The 25953-nt window shown below is 38.9% G+C and overlaps 1 protein-coding gene across 6 annotated transcripts; it reads left to right on the top strand.

Moving 5' to 3' along the window:
* Positions 1-5817: 5817 nt before the first annotated feature.
* On the top strand, positions 5818-24109 carry LOC127637194 (lymphocyte antigen 75-like). 6 transcript variants are annotated; one of them, XM_052118140.1, is made up of 5 exons: positions 5818-5835; positions 7711-7825; positions 8172-8531; positions 15333-15605; positions 23577-24109. In XM_052118140.1, the coding sequence occupies exons 2-5, from the start codon at positions 7792-7794 to the stop codon at positions 23945-23947; spliced, it is 1038 nt and encodes a 345-aa protein (XP_051974100.1). In that variant the 5' UTR covers positions 5818-5835; positions 7711-7791; the 3' UTR covers positions 23948-24109. The 6 variants fall into 6 exon arrangements, with proteins under 6 accessions (XP_051974100.1, XP_051974099.1, XP_051974103.1 ...); XM_052118139.1 differs by lacking the exon at positions 23577-24109 and adding an exon at positions 15713-16585; XM_052118143.1 differs by lacking the exons at positions 5818-5835; positions 8172-8531; positions 15333-15605 and adding exons at positions 22876-23060; positions 23143-23469 and having other exon boundaries at positions 7725-7825; positions 23556-24109.
* The last annotated feature ends 1844 nt before the right edge of the window (positions 24110-25953 follow it).

Here is a 25953-nt window from a genome sequence, read left to right as displayed (position 1 = left end):
CCCCTTTCATTCACAAATCTAAAGGTTCTGGTTGTCCAGAAATAAGTAGAAATTAAAAAAATTTTCAACAACAGCCCTTCTGAACACCTATTCATTCTGACAATATCCATGCCTTCCTTCCCCTCCATGGGCAACTGGAGCAGATTCCCGTGTGAGGCTGCCTCAGCTGGAGAACTCCGCCCCAGAACCATTCCCCTCCCAACTTTACACCCCATCTTTCTATCATCCTAATCTCCCCTACCCCAGAACCATTTCTTGCGTGAGGCTGCCTCAGCAAGTGAATCTGGTCCCGAATCCCTACCTATCAATCATAGCTGAACGAATACTCTCTTCTGGCGGAAGCCATTTTTTCAAGTACCATAAGGTCTTTTTATCCAAATGTGCAACACAAGTCTCGCAGTGGAATCAGTGTCAGAACTGGGGAGCACTAGATTTAGACATCCACAAAAGTGTGTTCCTCGGATGTAGGAGTATTTCATGCACTGTATGCAGGTCAACCGAACTCCAAACCACTTGCTGCCCCTCAATCACACACCCTCCCCAATCCACCACGACTGTTATAAATCCAACTAACTATGTCCCCAAACCCAGCAGCATCCATTCAAATTCATCCATCAAAGATTACAAAGGAAGAACATTGAGCATTTCAGCAGAAAAACAAATATGCAACAACTTCAACGATTTCAGATGCCACAAACCAGCATGCCGTTTTCTGCACATATGCAGCTTCTGCGGAGGAGACCACACTCGCTCCATTTGTCCAGTCAAAAATCCCTCATTAAATCGTTCATTCAGAAAGTACCTCCATCCTCCTGTCATCATTTCAACACTAGCTAAAGAACTGGCCAATTATCCAGTCAAGACTTTCGCTCAATATTTACTGTATGGATTAAAACACTGTTTCAACCCCGGTGTAGAGAGACTGCCGACCTCAAATCTTATCCTTCACAACTTGCAATCGGCCATAGTTCAACATTATGTGTTCGACAATCTCTTTAACAAATAAGTCAAATCAGGTTTCATGATGGGCCCATTCACTAAACCTTCCTTTGAGAATTTTTGCATTAATTCCATCGGAGTAGCCACCAGAAAATTCTCTGGGGAAAGAAAGTCTCATAATAGACCTCTCAGCCCCTCATGGCAGCCCTCACCCGAGCACCAATAGCCTGATCACAATCAACAAATACGCTCCTTGCTATCATAACTTCAACAAAGCCATATGAATGATTAAAAAAGTAGTAGGCTTGCTAAAAACTTGCAACATCACTTAAGCATTAAAAATCATGCCCCTGCAACCAGATTTAAGTGCCTTGGCTTGGTGGACCTACCCACTACGCCACCACCACATTTCTCCAAACACTGCAAAAACACTAGACTCAATGTTCATCTTCACCTTCTTCGGCTTCCTTCGGTGTTCAGAACTCACTACCACAGCTAAATCTGACCTAAGATTCCACCCCACCATTTCAGACCACCATATCATAGACAACAAGTCAATCAGATACCTTATCAAACAAATGAAAACAGCTCAGACCCAGGCTGCCGTGAGCATGGGCTTGGATTGGAACCCTCCGTCCTCCACACAGCCCTTATTGCTTGACGATTGGTACCTCAGATCAGGGCGCCGCTCCCAGCCACGCCCTCCCCCTGGTACCTTTCTTCCCGGAGGTGCACGACCAGTTGACGAGGTCGTGGAGGGCACCTTTTACTGCCCGGAGCCGAACCCCTCACTCATCCGCTCTCACTACCCATGACTGTGGGGCGGCCCACGGGTACAAGGAGGTCCCCAAGGTGGATAGAGCAGTTGCGATCCACCTGTGTCCCGAAAACACAGTTTCCTGGTGGGATTGCCCGGTACTCCCCTCCAAGGCCTGTAGGATGACATCCTCGCTGACCTCGAAAGCCTACAGTGCCACCGGACAGGCCACCTCCGCCCTGCATGCCATGGCTCTCCTGCAGGTCCACCAAGTCAAGGCACTTAAAGAAATGCACTTGGGTAGTCCCTGTGCAGCAGGAACTGTGCTCTGCTACCCACCTCGCTTTCAGAGATACAAAGGTCACAGAGCGGGTGATGGCCACCTTCGTGGTCCAGGAACATCACCTCTGGCTGAACATGGTTGAGATGCATGACGTTGACATGGCATGCTTCCTCAATGCCCCCGTCTCCCAGCTTGGCCTCTTTGGCGACACAGTTGATGACTTCGCCCAGCAGTTTTTGACGGTAAAGAGGCAGACGGTGGCGATATCTCACATCATGCAGCAGCACCGCCCCAGTGCAGCCCACGCTCCGACTGCCCGCTGAGAGCGTCCCCCTGCTCCTAAACAACCGGCAGCTCTGCCTCAACCCGAGCCCAGCTCTAAGCCCTAGCGTCGAACGCCCTGCAGGCGGCGGACGCCCCCCGTCTCCAGGACTCCCTCTAGAATCCCGTAAAGCTCCTAAGCACTCCTGAGACGGAGGACCCAGGCAGTCAGACGTTCGCTCTAGAGCTGGTAATGTGTCAAAAGGTGTTCCTGCATAAGCATCTTGAACGGGAGTCTGTGTAAGGCCCAGACCAGAACTCGCAGGTCCAAGATTGGCCGCAACCCACTGCCTTTCTTTGGCACGATGAGGTATGGGCTGTAGAACCCTTTCCCCATCGGCTTGAGGGAGAGGCTCTATCTCCGCACACAGGGTGTCGGCGTTCTCACCCTATACCGAAGTGAAGTGGACGCCACAGAACCGGAGTAGGCGCCTGTTGAACTGAATCACATAGCCGAATCGGATGGTCCTGGCCAGCGAAGGCAGGGATGCCGCGTTCGCATGGCTGTGAGCGGCACCCCGAACCCAGGAACCAATTATCAAGCCGCGAGTGTTCAGGTGAGGGTGGAGGGTTCCAGTCCAACCTGATGCTCACGGTGGCCTGGGCAAGCATGGCGGTCAGCTCTGTGTCAGCCTCAGACTGGGTGGGCAGACCCGAAGGTGGCAGTCATCGGTGTCCGACATCGCCAGTGCGCTCTGATGCAGCAATTGAATCCTGCTCACAGGCCCCAAAAGAGACATTATGCTGGACATGAGGCAGGCTGGTCTCATTCTGAAACCAGATGGGAGCAAAAGTTGAGTGAGTGAGTTTAAATCATACTTTTTAAAAACTAATTTCAACAGCCATTGTAGCTAAGTGCATTCATAATATTTAATGAAATAAAAGATTGTTGAAGAGAGTTGAAAATAATGCATGCATGTTTTCCGCAGTTTTTCCTCTCAATAAACTAAAGTAAGAATGATATTTAATTTAGAATATAATAAATATAATTTATATGTTCCAATACAGTAATAAAAATGCAATATTTACCTACATAGATTTTTACAAAACCTTTGTGTTAAAACTTCACTCACTTGGATTTTGGAACCCAGATGAATATTATTTATTATTGTCCAGTCAAGCTTATTATAATTATATGATATTGAATTATTATTATTTTGAGGATTTTGTTGATACAATATTTCTGTTGTATTTACTGTACTTCACCTGGAGCTTTTATTTTGATGGAACAATATAGTGGACTGCTGTATCAAACTCTGACAAGTCACAACCTTCCTCAGAACAAATCTGGTGAAATGCTGTCACCTTCGACATGTGATACTGTGTAGCATTTTTTGATTTGTAAAAAAATTTAAAGCGGCTTCAGATGTTTGGAAATGTGCGAATAGGTCCACCTGCGGCAATTTGTCTTTATAATGCATGTGAACCATTTTGAGACAACTTAAAAATGCATAGCCCTGCGGGGCTCCAGTGTTGAGGGTCCGTGATGAGGAGATGTTTCTGCCCATTCTAACCACCTTACGTCTGCCTGACAGGAAGACCAGGATCCAGCTGTACAGCGAGCTCTTTAAGCCCAGAGCTTCTCATCAAGCTTGGAGGGCACTATGGTGTTGAATGCTGAGCTGTAGTCTACAAACAGCATTCTCACATATGTGTTCCTTTTTTCCAGGTGGGAGAGAGCAGTGTGTATTGTAGATGCAATGGCATCATCAGTGGAGCGGTTGTTGCGGTAGTCAAACTGCAATGGGTCCAGTGAGGTGGGCAGCACAGAGCAAATGTAATCTCTGATTAGCGTCTCAAAGCATTTGCTGATGATGGGGGTCAGAGCAACAGGATGCCAGTCATTTAAGTGATTTTTGATTGCTTTGGTACAAGCACAATGGTGGATGTTTTGAAGCAAGTGGGGACTACAGACAAGGAGAGGGACAGGTTGAAAATGTCTGTAAAAACACCAGACAGTTGGTTCGAGCACGCTCTGATGATGCAGCCCGGAATGCCATCTGGACCCGCGGCTTTACGGATATTCACCCATCAGAAGGATCGGGTTACATCCGCAACAGAGACTGAGAGTGAACCAACCGCTGTAGCGTCGGCCGCGAGTGCCCTCTCCACGAGGGCGGTGTTATTTTTCTCGAAACGAGCATAAAATGCATTTAGCTTGTCCGGGAGAGAGGCAGCGGTGTTCACGGTGGAGTTTTATTTCCCTTATTAGTCCATGATGATATTAATTCCCTGCCACATACTTCTAGATTCGGTGGTGCTGAACTATCCTTCAATTTTGTGCTTGTACTGGCGTTTGGCTGCTTTGTTAATGCTCCGTGCATTAAGTGCCACGTGAACATGGCCGTTAACCCATTGTTTCTGGTTGGGGTAGATCCGTATTGTTTTGGTCGGAACAACGTCCTCTACGCACTTCCTGATGCAACACGTTACACAATCAGCGTAACCCTCGATGTCGTCATCAGAGGCGGACCAGAACATCTCCAAGTCCACGTGATCAAAACAGTCTTGTAGCATAGAGTCTGATTGGTCTGACCAGCACTGGATCATTCTGAGGGTGGGTGCTTCCCGTTTCAGTTTCTGCTTGTAAGCAGGCAGAAGCAGAACGGAAGAGTGGTCTGATTTGCCAAATGGTGGGCGGGGGAGGGATTTGTAGCCATCCCGGAAAGGAGAATAGCAATGGTCCAAAACCCGGTCCCCTCATTTGTTGAAGCTGACATGTTGGTGGTATTTTGGTGCGATTGTTTTAAAATTGGCTTTGTCAGGTCAGATTTTACATTATACCCAGAAGTTACGCTTGACTTATTTTTTTATATGGCACTCTGACGGACTGAATCGTTACATTTCTGTCATGGTCTATTTTTATTCACCATATCTGTTTTTGTTTCAAACAGCTACATACAGGAGTTTAGCAACTATTATAATGATACACATGACAGCGGATATAGAATATATTTTGGATTTTCCAAGGGAGTGTGTTTCTCTCCAATTTGGAATGCCCAATTTCCAGTGCGCTCTAAGTGCTCGTGGTGGCGTGGTGACTCGCCTCAATCCGGGTGCTGGAGGACCTCCGCATCTGTGACCATCAATCTGCGCATCGTCACGTGGCTTGTTGAGCGTGTTATTGCGAAGACATAGCTCATGTGGACGCTTCATGCCTATTCTAATTTTAAAAGTTTTCAAAAATCATTAAATGTATTAACTATGCAATAACAAGAATTAGAGCTAATAAACAAGTGTTTATTGACTTTAACGTCAGTTCACACAAGAAAACATGTTGATTTATTTGTATTTGTGTTTTCAAATATATTTAGTGATTTTCAGCACTTCAGCAGTATCTGTGTATTTACAAAAGTGTAAGTTAAATGCCAAAATATTACTGACAGTAGATGATATAGAAGTCTGTTCCTCCAGTGAAGCTAAAATGAGTTTTCCGACTCAATTTGCCTGTTTGCCCCTACCCAAATAACTTTTGACATTATTTAAAAGAGTTTGTCATTTCCTCCAGAACACTATCAGATAATCTGCTCATCAGGTAAGAAGAGCCTTTGTGTGATCTCTGTTTAGTAAATTATTACTGAAATAACATTTGTATAAGCAATGTGTTTATTTTGAATTTATTTTATGATATTTTGTATTTATTTAAAGCTGTACTGTGTGGATATGTCATGCAAACATTTTCAGTACAGTCCATAATGAAAATGATATCTACCATTAATATCTACATGTGCTATATATGATATAATATCAGTACATACTGTATCCACTACAAACTACAATCATCATTATATTGATCCAATAATCATGATTTATTCAATAGATTACATGAATCCTGTTATGTGTGAATAATATCTGACATCAGTTATGTTCACTTAAATATAAATGACAGCATCCATCAATAGTATTTGGGTGATAATTATACAATTATAAAAATATTGCATTTAGTAAATTTACCAGGTGCTATAAAGATAATCATATTAAATTCATGAATTTTTAATGTTCACAGAAAGTATTTACAATCTAATAAAGTCATAATGAAGTCTTGCAAATGATGACAAAAATTAAATAATTATAATAATATTTATATTTATATATATTTACAATGATGTTTAGGGTAGTTGATGTTTTTTAAAATGTTTATTTGTATTTTGATTCATTTTTAAAAGTACACTGTAAAAAATATCAGTAATTTTAACAGTAAACTACTGTAAAAATGCTACAGAAATAACATTTAATTGATTAACAAATATTAACAGTAAAAAGTTTTTAAACAATACAGACAATACAGAAGTCTTTACAATAAAATGATGTAAAAATTTAATTATTTAAATGTAAAAAGTAAGATTTGGTAAAAAGAACAAGAGAGTACTTTTTTACAGTAAATTATTGTTAAAATTACAGTAAAAAAACAGTAATCGGGCATTCCTACAATTCCCTGCATGACCCATTACATTTCATTATATTTTATGGGAATAGTTATGTTCATCATAGTTTTAATATCAGTTCTGTGTTCTGTGTTATATTTGATGTAGTTTAGTTCATGTTTACTGCATTATTTAATCTCACACGTGTTACCATGACGGTGTTTGTGTGAGTGACACCGAGCTCTGTCTCTATATGTTTATTGATCATTGCTCCTGGAAGAGCCTCTACTGATGAACTTCATGTCATGATGTGATCTTCTGTAGTTACTGGTGATTAACAAATACCTTATAAAGTACACAACAGATTTTTACAGTTTTCAGAAGGCATATTTATGATTTTTTTTCTACTGTAAATTTAACAGAATATGTATTTGTTTTTACAGTGGTAGTGTGTAACTTACAACCATTTTAAACTGTAAAATGTACAGGTTGTTCTGTAAAGTGGATTACATTTTAATTGTATTTTTTACATAATTATTCTGGCAACCACAGCTGCCATTTTTGTTTTTTTACAGTGTAGAAATATTCAGTGTTGTCTCAGTTAAAAAGGCATACACATTAATTATGAACAAATTAGCAAAAATCTATTAATTAAAGTTTTAGATTTCATATCAACTACACATTTACAATTATAAAGAATTAAAAGTCTGATTATTGCACATTTATTACTGTGCGAGAGGAACTTCAATCATATCATAATCATAATCATATAATCATAATCAAAATGAATAATTATAGAATTGAAATGAAACATTGTGGACACAATATTTCTGTAAATAACTGTATATGTAAGTACAGCGGGTTTGTGTTTACAAAACTCATTTCAAGCATTTGAGCAGAAAGAGTAAAAAAGATGTTAAAGATTATTAATGCAAGTGTGTCTGTAAATATACGTGCTGTGAGCCGACATCAAACATCATAAAGAGTTGAGATGATTCCTGACATTTAATGTTTATAATGAATATAATAGTTTTTCTTTCCTCTAGTGGCTCAAAACATTGTGAACATCTCTGTGTGACGATAAGAAACAACATTTACGACAGATTCTGGGTTTATTTTGCATCACTATGACATTTCTACATGTGCTGCTCCTACTATGGGGTGAGTGTTTACTTCTGCATGTGTCAAATTTTACTGAGCAGCTTTATAAAATAAAACAGAAGAATTTTATTTGATTCATTTCTCAGAACAGGTTTATAGCAGCACTACTGAAAAAGATGTTTCTCAAAGGTTACATTCATTAGATAATTTAATAAAATGTTTTATAAGTAATAATTACTTACAGTTATAACACAATTTAGACATTACGTTCAGCTTCAAACTGTTTGTTTGATTGTGATGACTGAAGATTTATCCGCTGCGTTTTTATCATTAATCGCACAAAAGAAGTGAAACTTTTCCAGTCAAGATGTGAATCTGTTGATAAAATCAGAATATTTCTCCTCAGCTTTTCCTCTTTCAGATGCTTCACACCGACTGAGAACATTCCACTTCGTAAATAAAACATTACCAATTAAAGCTCGAGCTATCTGCACACAAAACTACACTGACCTCGTCACAGTTTATGATGAACAAGACAATCTGGAGCTAACTAAAATGATCAAATTGCCATTGTCATCTACTGCCTTGATTGGTGCCCACCGAAATGCAACTAACAGCAGTTACAAGTGGTCAAATGGTGATGAAGTCACATTCAGCAAATTAACAGATTATTGTGGGGAAATCTGTTGTGCTGCAATGAAAGCTGATGGAGAATGGGAATCTGTCCAATACAACACAACAAAATACTTCATGTGTTATGATCAAGGTAATAATCTCTGAGATGTTTGTATCATACAAATCTTAATGTTATAATAAAACCAAATACATTTCAAATTCTTGCATTCAAACAGATGGTGAAGCATCAAACAAATACAAGTTAATCAATGAAAGCAAAACCTGGTTTGAAGCTCAGCTGTACTGTAGAAATAATCACACTGATTTAGTCACTATCAGAGATGAGACGGAGAATAATCAGGTGAAAGAAAAAGGGAAAAGCAGTAGTAATCCTTTCTGGATCGGCCTCTTTAGTGACAATGTGGAATGGTTTGATGGGGGAAAGTCTGCTTACAGAAAATATCCAGAGACAGGAAGAGGAGATTTCACAATACTCTATCAAAATGGGAGTTGGATGAAAAGGAAAGACAGTAGTGAATATTTTGCCCTATGCTACAGTAAGATGAAACAAGAGTTAATGCATTGAATTTCAATTAATTCACATCATATACTTCACAAAAGCAAACTATTTAACTCATTTTAGATGTGTATATTCTTCCGGCAGAAAGTCACATTCATGTCAGTGATAAAAAGATGTCCTGGGAGAACGCTCTGGATCACTGCGATAATAATGGGAATACTTCTGGACTCCTGCGCATCGAGTCTAAAGATGATCAGATAGAAACGGAGCGAGAACTAAGAAGAAGCAATATTTCTGGTCCAGTGTGGGTGGGGCTTAGACAGAGTCGACTCTTTGGATTCTGGATTTGGTCCAATGGGCTTCATGTGGGACCCTGGACCAACTGGAAAGGAGGAAGTCAACCAGAACATCAGATGTCCCACCACTGTGGTGCCATAGAGAAGATGAACGGTGTATTCAAATGGACTGATAAAGACTGCAGATCTCAATTTACTGTTTTATGTGAGGGAAAGTAATAAACAGAACCAGTTGAAAGTTTGGACACACGTGACTAGATGAATATACTGTAATCTCTGTAAACTGTTCTTTAATGAAACCCCATGAAATCAAAGTTTTGTCTCTGTTAGTTTTGAGGCCATCTGTTTGTACTCTTAAAAGTTGAGACAATGAAAAAATGATACCCTCTCTTGCATGAAACCCTTCAAGGAAACTGACCAACAATAATGACGACTCATCTTGCACTAAGGGGCATATCCAAATATTTGTCCAATCCAATGCTCTCTAGAGTGAGGATGCCCCTCCCCCTAATACCACCTATTTTTGACTTGCAATAGCAAGAAGCAAATGATGTTTATAGCTGTGAGTTTAACTTTAAAACAGGGACAAGCCCTTTATGTCCAACCCAATCTTCTTGTGTCACCATAAAATGCATAGGGTGTGTCCTTGCTTATGTGCTAACTTATATGCTAACGTATATGCTAACGTTTATGCTAACTTTGCTATTGTGTTTTTTGATGTATTTGACAACCACACACAGTTTGTTCTATTCTTTGTGAAGTCTTGTAAACTCAGAAGGACAGTCTAATCCATTTTCCAGTGTATTTCTAAGCTACCTGTAGTACATGTAGTCGGCTGGTGCGGGTCCTGATTCTGCGATACCGCCTGCCTGATGGTAGCAGTGAGAGCAGCCCATGACTCGGGTGGCTGGAGTCTCTGATAATCCTCCGAGCTTTTTTCACACACCGCCTGTTATAGATGTCTTGGAGGGAGGGAAGCTCACCTCCGAAGATGTGTCTGGCAGTTCGCACCACCCTTTGCAGGGCTTTGCGGTTGTAGGTGGTGCTATTGCCGTACCAGGCGGTGATGCAGCCAGTCAGAATGCTCTCTAAAGTGCTGGTGTAGAACCGTATGAGGATGTGATGGTTCATTCCAAACGTCCTCAGCCGTCTCAGGAAGAAGAGGCGCTGGTGAGCCTTCTTCACAACGGCCTCAGTGTGGACGGACCATGTAAGTTCCTCAGTGATGTGGACACAGAGGAACTTGACACTACAAGCTCCTTGGTTTTACAGACGTTGAGGGAGAGGTTGTGCTCCTGACACCAGCATGTCAGAGTGTGCACCTGTTTCATCATTGTCAGTGATCAGACCTACCGCTGTCGTATCGTCAGCAAACTTGATGATGGCATTGGAGCTATGCGTTTACACACAGTCAGGTGTGTATAGGGAAAACAGGAGTGGGCTGAGAACACAGCCCTGCGGGGCTCCAGTGTTGAGGGTCAGTGATGAGGAGATGCTGCTGCCCATTCTAACCACCTTACGTCTGCCTGACAGGAAGTCCAGGATCCAGCTGCACAGCGAGCTCTTTAAGCCCAGATCCCGGAGTTTCTCATCAAGCTTGGAGGGCACTATGGTGTTGAATGCTGAGCTGTAGTCTACAAACAGCATTCTCACATATGTGTTCCTTTTTTCCAGGTGGGAGACAGCAGTGTGTAATGTAGATGCAATGGCATCATCAGTGGAGCGGTTGTTGTGGTTGGCAAACTGCAATGGGTCCAGTGAGGTGGGCAGCACAGAGCAGATGTAATCTCTGATTAGCCTCTCAAAGCATTTGCTGATGATGGGGCTCAGAGCAACAGGATGCCAGTCATTTAAGTGATTTTTGATTGCTTTGGTACAAGCACAATGGTGGATATTTTGAGGCATGTGGGGACTACAGACAAGGAGAGGGACAGGTTGAAAATGTTCATAAAAACACCAGCCAGTTGGTTCGAGCACACTCTGATGATGCGGCCCGGAATGCCGTTTGGACCCGCGGCTTTACGGATATTCACCCGTCAGAAGGATCGGGTTACATCCGCATCAGAGATGGAGAGTGAACCAACCGCTGTAGCGTCGGCCGCGAGTGCTCTCTCCTAGAGGGCGGTGTTATTTACTTATTTATTAAGTGCTGAGTGAACATGGCCGTTAACCCATGGTTTCTGGTTGGAGTAGATCCGTATTGTTTTGGTCAGAACAACGTCCTCTACGCACTTCCTGATGAAACACGTTATGCTATCAGCGTAAGCCTCGATGTCATCATCAGAGGCGGACCGGAACATCTCCCAGTCCACGTGATCAAAACAGTCTTGTAGCACAGAGTCTGATTGGTCTGACCAGCACTGGATCATTCTGAGGGTGGGTGCTTCCCGTTTCAGTTTCTGCCTGTAAGTGGGCAGAAGCAGAACGCAAGAGTGGTCCGATTTGCCAAATGGTGGGCGGGGGAGGGATTTGTAGCCATCCGGGAAAGGAGAATAGCAATGGTCCAAAACCCTGCGGGTTCGATGGCTGAGTCTGGAATCTCCACAGACATCCAAGTTTCTGTAAGGCAGATAACGCAGCAATACCTCGTCTCTCGTTGGAAAGAGATCCGCGCTCTTCACTCGCAGAGCTTGTTGTCCAGAGATTGAACGTTTGAAAGTAGAATACTGGGTAGCAGGGGTCGATTTTCGCAACGTCTTACTCTGATGAGAACGCCGGCTCTTTTCCCCCTTTTCCTCCTGCATTTCTGCGGCCGGGCTGCCCAGACAAAGGGCTCCGCTGGCGTGTTTATAAATAGCGGGTCGGAATTGAGAAATTTGAAGTCCGGTTTTCGGTGTAATTGCAGAACCAATGTCCAAAAGCGTCAACATACAAGACAAAAAAACATAAAACTGTAAACAAAACAAACAAAAAACTGCAGTGTTGTGTCGGAGCTCGCAATGCAGCAGCTATATTCGGCGCAATCTTGAGTCCTTTAAAGCTTTAAAGTTGAGTCCACTGTCAGGTCAGATTTTACATCATAACCAGAAGTTACGCTTGACTAATTTTTTTATCTGTCTTCACGCCTATTCTAGTTTTTACGTTTTCAAAAATCATTAAATGCATTGACTATGCAATAACAAGAATTAGAGCTAATAAACAAGTGTTTATTGACTTTAACGTCAGTTCACACAAGAAAACATGTTGATTTATTTGTATTTGTGTTTTCAAATATATTTAGTGATTTTCAGCACTTCAGCAGTATCTGTGTATTTACAAAAGTGTAAGTTAAATGCCAAAATATTACTGACAGTAGATGATATAGAAGTCTGTTCCTCCAGTGAAGCTAAAATTAGCTTTCATTCTCAATTTGCCTATTTACACCTACCCAAATAACTTTTGACATTATTTAAAAGAGTTTGTCGTTTCCTCCAGAACACTATCAGATAATCTGCTCATCAGGTAAGAAGAGCCTTTGTGTGATCTCTGTTTAGTAAATTATTACTGAAATAACATTTGTATAAGCAATGTGTTTATTTTGAATTTATTTTATGATATTTTGTACTTATTTAAAGCTGTACTGTTTGGAAATGTCATGCAAACATTTTCAGTACAGTCCATAATGAAAATGATATCTACCATTAATATCTACATGTGCTATATATGATATAATATCAGTACATACTGTATCCTACAAACTACAATCATCATTATATTGATCCTATAATCATGATTTATTCAATAGATTACATGAATCCTGTTATGTGTGAATAATATCTGACTTCAGATATGTTCACTTAAATATAAATGACAGCATCCATCAATAGTATTTGGGTGATAATTATAAAATTATAAAAATATTGCATTTGGTTAATTTACCAGGTGCTATAAAAGATCATAATCATTAAATTTTAAATACATTTTGAATGTTCACAGAAAGTATTTATAATGTAATCATGTCATAATGAAGTCTTGTAAATTATCCTATAATAATAATAATAATAATAATAATAATATTTATTCATAATGATTAATAGGGTAGCTGATGTATAATTTATTTGTATTTACATGCATTTTTATAAGTACAAATATTCAGCGTTGTCTCAGTTAAAAACTGCATAAACAATAATTATGAACCAATTAGAAAAATATTGTTAATATTAGTTTTAGATTTCATATCAACTACTCATTTACAATTATATTGAATTAAAAGTCAAACACAGTGAGAGGAAATAACTAATCGTGTTTCCAGATTTACATCACATTAACAAACACTTGATGCTGTAAAACTTGAATTAAAGCACTTTGGGAGTGTAATTAATATTTTATTATTGCAACAATAAATCGGACTAGAGTCATTCTTTAAACATGCAAAAGTCACATTAATATCGCTTCCAAACAGGACAGATATGATCATTTTATGTATTTAAAAAATACAGATCATATTTAGTTTAATTTAAATTGAAATGTATATCATTTAAAATATGAATGAATGATCTGTAAATGGAAGTGCAGTGTAGTTCTTGCGGGAAGACTAGCAGCTGTACATCATCACATCATTAGCTTGGTAATTCCCAGCCAATCGCATGTAAGCTGTTGCTTTATAAGTCTGCTCACAATCTATCACATTGCTGTTTCGGTGTGCTAAACACAGGCAACCTCCACCACCCCACCACCACCTGTTGAGCCCTGTCCCGCACGGGAGTAGGCTCCTCGCCCCTGCCTCCTATCTCCGGCAGGACATGACGGTTCCGGGTACAACTCCCTCGGATCGCCAGACGGGGCCTACGCCAAAGAGAGAGACATATCTTTCTGTTTTACATCTATCAAATAAATGGCATCTTAAACTTCACTCAAGCCTGCGTGTCTTCCCGATAGAAATACGTTTCTTGGTGATTTGACCCATAATTGTTCAACAAAACCTTCAGATATTTATTTCTCCTGAAAAATGTTGCTTAATGCGACAGATGTGTTTCAAAATCTCAATGTTGCATTTTAATGCATCATCAAATAACAATGAAACAAAAAAAGGAGGCAGATTTATTGCACATTTATTACTGTGTGAGAGGAACTTCAATCATATCATAATCATAATCATATAATCATAATCAATTTGATAGAGGTCCTTATCTAAAAACGGCACAACACTGAACCGTATTATGTGGACTGCTGCGTGCAAAAATAGCAGGTGCATCAGACTGCACGTAAACTTATCCAACGCCCCAAAATATGTCATGTAGTTCCCCACATCCCTGAGGGGGGGAAGCGATGTAACATGGTGAGCCACTATGGACTGACTGGGAGGTAATATCTGTTGAAATGCATGTAGGAGAACGGTACACATCTATTTTTGTGATCCTGAATATTGAAAGTTTGTTTCAGTCCTCATGAAATTGATTATATCAGTTGTGTATTATGTATTATTAGCAGTGAAATGGTTTCTAACAAACATCTCTTCTGAATAGATTCGTCGAATCACATGAACGATCACAGTTTAATAATAAGAGACGCAAGATACTAGTTTAATACTGAGCATTATTATGGTTTTCCTACCTGTGCTATTCCTCCTCTGGGGTGAGTATTGACTCCTGCATTTATCTGATTTTGTTAATCAGCTTTTAAACTTAAGCAAAACTGCTACTGAATGCATTTCCTTTGTAAGATGGACAACAATGTTTCCAGTGAAGATGATACTTGTCAATAGCTTGTAATGTTTTTCCTCAGCTTGTCATCCTTCAAATGCTGCAGGTCGTCTAAGAGAGTTCATCTTTGTAAACACCAAAATGAATCTAAGCACAGCTCAAAGTTACTGCAAGAGTCATTTTACTAACCTTGTTACAATTTACGACCAAAAAGGCAATGCAGAATTAGATAAAACGGCCTGTCCAACTGGTGCCTGGATTGGTGCCTACACAAGTATCGGAACCAATAAGTGGTCAAATGGTGATGAAGTCACATTCAGCAAATTAAAAGGGAATTGTGAGGAAATCTGTTGTGCTGCAATGAAAGCTGATGGAGAATGGGAATCTGTCCAATACAACACACCAAAATACTTCATGTGTTATGATCAAGGTAATAATCTCTGAGATGTTTGTATCATACAAATCTAAATGTTATAATAAAACCAAATACATTTCAAATTCTTGCATTCAAACAGATGGTGAAGCATCAAACAAATACAAGTTAATCAATGAAAGCAAAACCTGGTTTGACGCTCAGCTGTACTGTAGAAATAATCACACTGATTTAGTCACTATCAGAGATGAGACGGAGAATAATCAGGTGAAAGAAAAAGGGAAAAGCAGTAGTAATCCTTTCTGGATCGGCCTCTTTAGTGACAATGTGGAATGGATTGATAGAGGAAAGTCTGCTAACAGAAAGAGTTGGATTAATAGTACAGACAGTAGTGAACACTTTGCCCTATGCTACAGTAAGATGAAACAAGAGTTAATGCATTCAAATTCAATTAATTCACATCATATACTTCACAAAAGCAAACTATTTAACTCATTTTAGATGTGTATATTCTTCTGGCAGAAAGTCACATTCATGTCAGTGAGAAAAAGATGTCCTGGGAGAAAGCTCTGGATTACTGCGATAATAATGGGAATACTTCTGGACTCCTGCGCATCGAGTCTGAGGCTGATCAGAGAGAAATGGAGCGAGAACTAAGAAGAAGCAATATTTCTGGTCCAGTGTGGGTGGGGCTTAGACAGAGTCGACTCTTTGGATTCTGGATTTGGTCCAATGGACTTCATGTGGGACCCTGGACCAACTGGAAAGGAGGAAGTCAACCAGAACATCAGATGTCCCACCACTGTGGTGCCATAGAGAAGATGAACGGTGTATTCAAATGGACTGATAAAGACTGCAGATCTAAATTTACTGTTTTATGTGAGGGAAAGTAATAAACAGAACCAGTTGAAAGATTGGACACACAAAAAATGATACCCTCTCTTGCATGAAACCCTTCAAGGAAACTGACCAACAATAATGACGACTGATCTTGCACTAAGGGGCATATCCAAATATTTGTCCAATCCAATGCTCTCTAGAGTGAGGATGCCCCTCCCCCTAATACCACCTATTTTTGACATGCAATAGCAAGAGGCAAATAATGTTTATAGCTGTGAGTTTAACTTTAAAACAGGGACAAGCCCTTTATGTCCCACTCAAACTTCTTGTGTCACCATAAAATGCATAGGGTGTGTCCTTGCTTATATGCTAACGTATAAGCTAATGTATATGCTAACATATATATGGTAACTTATATGCTAATTTATATGCTAACTTATATGCTAATGTATATATGGTAACTTATATGCTAATTTATATGCTAACTTATATGCTAATGTATATATGGTAACTTATATGCTAATTTATATGCTAACTTATATGCTAATGTTTGTATGGTAACTTATATGCTAACGTATATATGGTAACTTATATGTTAACATATATATGGTATCTTATATGCTAATTTATATGCTAACGTATATATGGTAACTTATATGCTAACGTATATATGGTAACTTATATGCTAACGTATATGCTAACGTATATATGGTATCTTATATGCTAATTTATATGCTAACGTATATATGGTAACTTATATGCTAACGTATATATGGTAACTTATATGCTAACATATATGCTAACGTATTTATGGTATCTTATATGCTAATTTATATGTTAACATATATATGGTAACTTATATGCTAATGTATATGCTAACGTATATATGGTATCTTATATGCTCATTTATATGCTAACATATATATGGTAACTTATATGCTAATGTATATGCTAACGTATATATGGTAACTTATATGCTAACGTATATGCTAACCTATATATGGTAACTTATATGCTAACGTATATATGGTAACTTATATATGGTAACTTATATGCTAACGTATATGCTAACGTATATATGGTATCTTATATGCTAACATATATATTTGGTAACTTATATGCTAACTTATATGCTAATGTATATGCTAACGTATATATGGTATCTTATATGCTCATTTATATGCTAACATATATGGTAACTTATATGTTAACTTATATGCTAACGTATATATGGTAACTTATATGCTAACATATATGCTAACGTATATATGGTATCTTATATGCTAATTTATATGCTAACGTATATATGGTATCTTATATGCTAATTTATATGGTAACTTATATGCTAACTTATATGCTAATTTATATGCTAACTTATATATGGTAACTTAAATGCTAACTTGGCTATTGTGTTTTTTAATGTATTTGACAACCACACACAGTTTGTTCTATTCTTTGTGAAGTATTGTAAACTCAGAAGGACAGTCTAATCCATTTTCCAGTGTATTTCTAAGCTAACTTCATGGTCAGTAAAACTAGTAAGCTAATTCTTATTTTTCCCTGTTGATTATTTCATTTTGTTATGTTTATCTCATTGTTTTATACACCAGAGAGTTTTGAAGCTCTGCACACAGATCCAGCGTACTATATATTTGATCTCAGACTTGTACTGTAGTTTTTGGCTATAATCTCTCAAAACAATGTGATAAAATCATCCTCTTTATTTTTTAATTATTACACCTTTAAACATGATAATAAGCTTCAATTAAAATATGTTTGTAAAAGTGCATTCATTCTTTAGTCTTTTAAAACTGTGTATTATCGGTAAAGTAAACATCCAATTCATGTATTTACAGGGATCATGAACTTGTTAGCTGTGATCACAAAAATGTGAAGATAGATTTGCAATGGTCTGATTAACAGTTGCGTTCACGCCACAGATGTTTATCTAGCAACAGTAACATTCACGATAAATGTGGCGCCCAAATGCGGATCTCTCTCTAAAAAAAATTTAGATTCGAAAACTTTGTGATCCAATTTCAATTTGACATTTTTACATTTGTGGAAAAAAGCCATTTGTAGATTACATCCCCTCATTTTTGTCTTTCAAACAAGTTCCCCAAGCATTCTCCCACATCCGCTATTGGTTGGAAAACAGCTCAAACAAACAGAGCAATGTTTTGATGTTGATGAGCCACAACCTTTACATGTTGAAAGGGACAGTTCACCCAAAACTTAAAATTCTCTCATTATTCACTTACCCTAATGCCATCCCAGTTGTGTCTGACTGTCTTTCTTCAGCAGAACACAAAAGAAGAATTGAAGAAGTTAGAGCTCTGTCAGGTCCTAATAATGTGAGTGAATGGGTGCCAGCACTTTGACGGTCCAAAAGTCACATTTAGGCAGAATATAAAGAAAAACGTACTCCACACGACTCCAGTCGATCAGTTAATGTCTTCTGAAGTTAATCCATAGATTATGTAATTTTAACTTTAAAATTTTAACTTGGCCGAACTCTCGCAAGATGTTTGTTCTTCCGTTGTAAACAAGCGCCGCTTCCGAATTCTTGCGTGAACGGACACGCTTACGTCACGCTTTGCGTCAGCTGCTGGCATGGACGGATTATGACTTGCAAAGGCCCCAGGGCCAATTATCTCCAAGGGGGCCCCTTGGTTTTTTTCATTGTTGATGGGTTTTCGAGCGGGGGATTCTCCTAAATGGATTGCGCAACCTTAAAGCCCAGCCCCCCAGGGTAGTCAAGGGCCCCTGGGCACTCGCCCCAATGGCCAGGTCGGTAATCCATCCCTGGCTGCTGGCAGAAAGAGCTTTTTATAAATTATTAACTGCTTAAGTAGTGATTTATTTGTTACATAAATGTATGGATTTGCTTCAGAAGACATTCATTGATCGACTGGAGTAGTGTGGATTACTTTTATGCTGCCTAAATGGGACTTTTGGACCGTCAAAGTTCTGGCACCCATTTGCTTCCATTATAAGGACCTGACAGAGCTCTAACTTCGTCTTAAAATCTGTTCACTTTCAACCCCATGTGGTCGTTTCTAATTCATATTCATATTTCTAAGGAATTAAGGGATACAAGAGATACAATGTTTCTTTTAATGGCACAAATCAGCACAAATCGGCACAAAGGAATGGTACAGATTTGATAAGCATTTAATTATATGGGGGTCCCAACTTCACAGAGGTACAAAACAGTTTACATCAGTGTCTTTAATACTACATAGATGCTTCTATGAAGTCCGCTTAGAGTTTGGGAGCCCCTGAATCACACACTGCAAACTCAGCACTGGATTTATTGACAATCCTATATTTCGCTGAGGCTGAAGTAAAGATGCGGTTTGATCACTGTGATTAAATAACAGAAGCAGCACGTTTACACCCAGCCGAAATCTCCCGTGTGAGAAATGACAAAAGCATCATTTATACTGAGAACAAACTCCGGATGCTTCTGTGATCCATCACACCTCTGAACATCACACCAAATCTCAAACAGACTTTACTTTTTACAATCTGTAAATCACAACATCGAGCAAAGAAACGGCAGTGTAACATAGTGGAGTGACCATCTAACCACTCCTAACCCCGTGCTCAGGGGGTTACAGTGGGACGAAACATATGTCGAATAAACAGGTTTGGCTTTTCCATGGACAAATCCAACAGCGCCATTCTAAAGAATTCAAGAAATATTATTATTATTACTTAATAGAAAAATTATTCTTCATTTTGCTTTTGCAAGCACTCATAATAACAACTCATACACAGTTTTATTCCCCAGCAGACTCATAAAACCGGTGCACCCATCTGGACGTTACAATGCAATCTGATTGAAGTTTGCCATTTTCTCAAGTAATTTCATGTTTTGTGTCCAATCTGACGGTCAGTCGAGCGAGAGCTTCAAAGAAGGAATATTTTCATGTTTAATCAGCATTAATCAATATAAACGAATAAATTCAAATCTGCAGTTGCATCGTATTGACCCCAAAATGTTCCTTCCTCCTGATGCTCAGACTCTCCTTTCATTCCCTCTTATCAGGATTTGCATAAACATACAGTGTGAGTCAAACATTAATATCCTTTCTCAGGTATCTCCACCTGCATCTCTAAACTCACTTTTAATCCTAGTTGAACGTTACAAATCCTCAATTGAGGAATTCATCTAGTATTTAAAGGTTTGCATTATTGCTGTTTAAAGATACATTCATAGCTTGTTCCCAGAGTTTATTTAATATATAACAGCGATAGCGTCAGGGAGATTTGGTCATTGAAACGGGACAGATTCAGAAACTAGAGCACATGTTCATATGACTCAATGTGGTCACATGACTCTAAATGTTGTATTGTTTTTACATGCATCACAATTCATGTTGATTTTAAAATGCGATCAGTGCTCATGTTGTAATAGAAATCACACATCAATCACATGAGCTCCATATCTGCATCTAAATCAAATTCAAGTAAACACACAGAACCGTTCCTCTAAATTGGGATAAAAGTTGGGAAAAATGTGGGATAAAAGTATGAACGCACTTGTATAAATGTATGAAACTATCATGAGCAATTGCACTTCTGAGCACTTGACACGTGTGTACAAGATTTCTCATTTTCATCATTTTTTATTGACCCTCAGAGATGATGCATGTAACGGTTGTCGCAATCAAGCTATTTGCCTGTCAGCACATGTCCATAATAAAACGATGACATCATTGAATTAAGACTTATATTTCCTTCAGCGCACTATCAAATGATCATAAGATCACCTGCTCACCAGGTAAGACTTCAGTTGCTTTATTGTCTGTCTTCTGCTGATCAGCTTTTGCCCTTTAATCAGAGTAAATTAGATGCTTACACAAAATGTCATCGTATGAATCTGTTTGCATTTGCTTATCTGTTTGTTAATGCAATTCTTTATAAACTAAAATCATCATAATATTGTTGGAATTATATTAGATTTAATTGTGGACTTTTTGGATATATCATGTTAAATTTTATATAATTTCTGTATCATATGCACTAGAACACAATTACATACAAAATAGTTTAATATAAAGAAATAAATAATATTGTTTAAAATTACTCGAAAAAAGTTTTATATTAAATATTGTATATTAAATATACAATTTGAAATACATTTTGAATGTTCACAGAAAGTATTTATAAATGTAATCATGTCATAATGAAGTCTTGTAAATGATCCTATAATAATAATAATAATAATAATATTTATTCATAATGATTAATAGGATAGTTGATGTATAATTTATTTGTATTTACATGCATTTTTATCAGTACAAATATTCAGCGTTGTCTCAGTTAAAAACTGCATAAACAATAATTATGAACCAATTAGCAAAAATCTGTGAATATTAGTTTTAGATTTCATATCAACTACTCATTTACAATTATATTGAATTAAAAGTCAAACACAGTGAGAGGAAATAACTAATCGTGTTTCCAGTTTTACATCACATTAACAAACACTTGATGCTGTAAAACTTGAATTAAAGCACTTTGGGAGTGTAATTAATATTTTATTATTGCAACAATAAATGTGACTAGAGTCATTCTTTAAACATGCAAAAGTCACATTAATATCGCTCCAAACAGGACAGATATGATCATTTTATGTATTTAAAAAATACAGATCATATTTTATTTCATTTAAATTGAAATGTATATCATTTAAAATATGAATGAATGATCTGTAAATAAGTTTTTGGTGATTTGACCCATAATTCTTCAACTAAACCTTCAGATAGAGTTGCTTAATGTGACAGATGTGTTTCAAAATCTCAATGTTGCATTTTAATGCATCAACAATTAACAATGAAACAAAAAAAGGAGGCAGATTTATTGCACATTTATTACTGTGCGAGAGGAACTTCAATCATATCATAATCATAATCATATAATCATAATCAAAATGAATCATTAGAGAATTGAAATGAAACATTGTGGACACAATATTTCTGTAAATAACTGTATATGTAAGTACAGCGTGTTTGTGTTTACAAAACTCATTTCAAGCATTTGAGCAGAAAGAGTAAAAAAGATGTTAAAGATTATTAATGCAAGTGTGTCTGTAAATATACGTGCTGTGAGCCGACATCAAACATCATAAAGAGTTGAGATGATTCCTGACATTTAATGTTTATAATGAATATAATAGTTTTTCTTTCCTCTAGTGGCTCAAAACATTGTGAACATCTCTGTGTGACGATAAGAAACAACATTTACTGACAGATTCTGGGTTTATTTTGCATCACTATGACATTTCTACATGTGCTGCTCCTACTATGGGGTGAGTGTTTACTTCTGCATGTGTCAAATTTTACTGAGCAGCTTTATAAAATAAAACAAAAGAATTTTATTTGATTTATTTCTCAGAACAGGTTTATAGCAGCACTACTGAAAAAGATGTTTCTCAAAGGTTACATTCATTAAATGATTTAATAAAATGTTTTATAAGTAATAATTACTTACAGTTATAACACAATTTAGACATTACGTTCAGCTTCAAACTGTGTTTGTTTGATTGTGATGACTGAAGATTTATCCGCTGGGTTTTTATCATTAATCGCACAAAAGAAGTGAAACTTTTCCAGTCAAGATGTGAATCTGTTGATAAAATCAGAATATTTCTCCTCAGCTTTTCCTCTTTCAGATGCTTCACACCGACTGAGAACATTCCACTTAGAAGAAAAAAAATATATTCTAAATGAAGCTCGAGATATCTGCAAACAAAACTACACTGACCTCGTCACAGTTTATGATGAACAAGACAATCTGGAGCTAACTAAAATGATCAAATTGCCATTGTCATCTAGTGCCTGGATTGGTGCCCACCGAAATGCAACTAACAGCAGTTACAAGTGGTCAAATGGTGATGAAGTCACATTCAGCAAATTAAATGGGAACTGTGGGGAAATCTGTTGTGCTGCAATGAAAGCTGATGGAGAATGGGAATCTGTCCAATACAACACACCAAAATACTTCATGTGTTATGATCAAGGTAATAATCTCGGAGTTGTATCTTTTTGTGTTTTACTCTTATACATATCTGATATTTATTGGATATTATTGTATTCATACAGATGCCAGTCAAACATCAAACAAATACAAGTTAATCAATGAAAGCAAAACCTGGTTTGACGCTCAGCTGTTCTGTAGAAAGAATCACATTGATTTAGTCACTATCAGAGATGAGACGGAGAATAATCAGGTGAAAGAAAAAGGGAAAAGCAGTAGTAATCCTTTCTGGATCGGCCTCTTTAGTGACAATGTGGAATGGTTTGATGGAGGAAAGTCTGCTTACAGAAAATATTCAGAGAAAGAAATTGGAAAATTCACAAAGCTATTTTTCAAAGGGACGTGGACAAAGAATAACAACAACGGTGATTCTAACCCTCCCCTATGCTACAGTAAGATGAAACAAGAGCTAATGCATTGAATTTCAATAAGGTCCCATCATATACTTCACAAAAGCAAACTATTTAACTAATTTTAGATGTGTATATTCTTCTGGCAGAAAGTCACATTCATGTCAGTGAGAAAAAGATGTCCTGGGAGAAAGCTCTGGATTACTGCGATAATAATTGGAATACTTCTGGACTCCTGCGCATCGAGTCTGAGGATGATCAGATAGAAACGGAGCGAGAACTAAGAAGAAGGAATATTTCTGGTCCAGTGTGGGTGGGGCTTAGACAGAGTCGACTCTTTGGATTCTGGATTTGGTCCAATGGGCTTCATGTGGGACCCTGGACCAACTGGAAAGGAGGAAGTCAACCAGAACATCAGATGTCCCACCACTGTGGTGCCATAGAGAAGATGAACGGTGTATTCAAATGGACTGATAAAGACTGCAGATCTAATTTTACTGTTTTATGTGAGGGAAAGTAATAAACAGAACCAGTTGACAGTTTGGACACACGTGACTAGATGAATATACTGTAATCTCTGTAAACTGTTCTTTAATGAAACCCCATGAAATCAAAGTTTTGTGTCTGTTAGTTTTGAGGCCATCTGTTTGTACTCTTAAAAGTTGAGACAATTAAAAAATGATACCCTCTCTTGCATGAAACCCTTCAAGGAAACTGACCAACAATAATGACGACTGATCTTGCACTAAGGGGCATATCCAAATATTTGTCCTATCCAATGCTCTCTAGAGTGAGGATGCCCCTCCCCCTAATACCACCTATTTTTGACTTGCAATAGCAAGAAGCAAATGATGTTTATAGCTGTGAGTTTAACTTTAAAACAGGGACAAGCCCTTTATGTCCAACCCAATCTTCTTGTGTCACCATAAAATGCATAGGGTGTGTCCTTGCTTATGTGCTAACGTTTATGCTAACTTTGCTATTGTGTTTTTTTGATGTATTTGACAACCACACACAGTTTGTTCTATTCTTTGTGAAGTCTTGTAAACTCAGAAGGACAGTCTAATCCATTTTCCAGTGTATTTCTAAGCTACCTGTAGTACATGTAGTCGGCTGGTGCGGGTCCTGATGCTGCGATACCGCCTGCCTGATGGTAGCAGTGAGAGCAGCCCATGACTCGGGTGGCTGGAGTCTCTGATAATCCTCCGAGCTTTTTTCACACACCGCCTGTTATAGATGTCTTGGAGGGAGGGAAGCTCACCTCCGAAGATGTGTCTGGCAGTTCGCACCACCCTTTGCAGGGCTTTGCGGTTGTAGGTGGTGCTATTGCCGTACCAGGCAGAGATGCAGCCAGTCAGAATGCTCTCTAAAGTGCTGGTGTTGAACCGTGTGAGGATGTGGTGGTTCATTCCAAACTTCCTCAGCCGTCTCAGGAAGAAGAGGAGCTAGTGAGCCTTCTTCACAACGGCCTCAGTGTGGACGGACCATGTGAGTTCCTCAGTGATGTGGACACAGAGGAACTTGACACTACAAGCTCCTTCGTTTTACTGACGTTGAGGGAGAGGTTGTGCTCCTGACACCAGCATGTCAGAGTGTTAGCACCTTTGTCAGTGATCAGACCTACCGCTGTCGTATCGTCAGCAAACTTGATGATGGCATTGGAGCTATGCATTTACACACAGTCATGTGTGTACAGGGAAAACAGGAGTGGGCTGAGAACACAGCCCTGCGGGGCTCCAGTGTTGAGGGTCAGTGATGAGGAGATGCTGCTGCCCATTCTAACCACCTTACGTCTGCCTGACAGGATGTCAAGAATCGAGCTGCACAGCGAGCTCTTTAAGCCCAGATCCCGGAGTTTCTCATCAAGCTTGGAGGGCACTATGGTGTTGAATGCTGAGCTGTAGTCTACAAACAGCATTCTCACATGTGTTCCTTTTTTCCAGGTGGGAGACAGCAGTGTGTATTGTAGATGCAATGGCATCATCAGTGGAGCGGTTGTTGCGGTAGGCAAACTGCAATGGGTCCAGTGAGGTGGGCAGCACAGAGCAGATGTAATCTCTGATTAGCCTCTCAAAGCATTTGCTGATGATGGGGCTCAGAGCAACAGGACGCCAGTCATTTAAACAAGTGATTTTTGATTGCTTTGGTATGTGATTTCCACAATGGTGGACGTTTTGAAGCATGTGGGGACTACAGACAAGGAGAGGGACAGGTTGAAAATGTTCCTAAAAACACCAGACAGTTGGATCACGCACACTCTGATAATGCGGCCCGGAATGCCGTTTGGACCCGCGGCTTTACGGATATTCACCCGTCAGAAGGATCGGGTTACATCCGCATCAGAGACGGAGAGTGAACCAACCGCTGTAGCGTCGGCCGCGAGTGCTCCCTCCACGAGGGCGGGGTTATTTTCCTCGAAAACAGAGGAAAGTGTCAGCGGTGTTCACGGTGGAGTTTTAATTCCCTTATTAGTCCGTGATGGTATTAATTCCCTGCCACATACTTCTAGATTCGGTGGTGCTGAAC

This window comes from Xyrauchen texanus, chromosome 45 (assembly GCF_025860055.1).
Source record: "Xyrauchen texanus isolate HMW12.3.18 chromosome 45, RBS_HiC_50CHRs, whole genome shotgun sequence".
In the NCBI taxonomy this organism is placed as follows: domain Eukaryota; kingdom Metazoa; phylum Chordata; class Actinopteri; order Cypriniformes; family Catostomidae; genus Xyrauchen; species Xyrauchen texanus.
Note: the sequence above shows the minus strand (reverse complement) of the source record. Positions and strands in the feature narration are given on the sequence as shown.

What these genes read in the sequence shown, in the direction of transcription:
- LOC127637194 (XM_052118140.1), top strand. Translation starts at nt 7,792, where the DNA reads ATGACATTTCTACATGTGCTGCTCCTACTATGGG. An exon ending in CTTCATGTGTTATGATCAAG is followed by an intron (nt 8,532 to 15,332) that starts GTAATAATCTCT and finishes GCATTCAAACAG; the next exon opens with ATGGTGAAGCATCAAACAAA. An exon ending in ACACTTTGCCCTATGCTACA is followed by an intron (nt 15,606 to 23,576) that starts GTAAGATGAAAC and finishes TTCTTCTGGCAG; the next exon opens with AAAGTCACATTCATGTCAGT.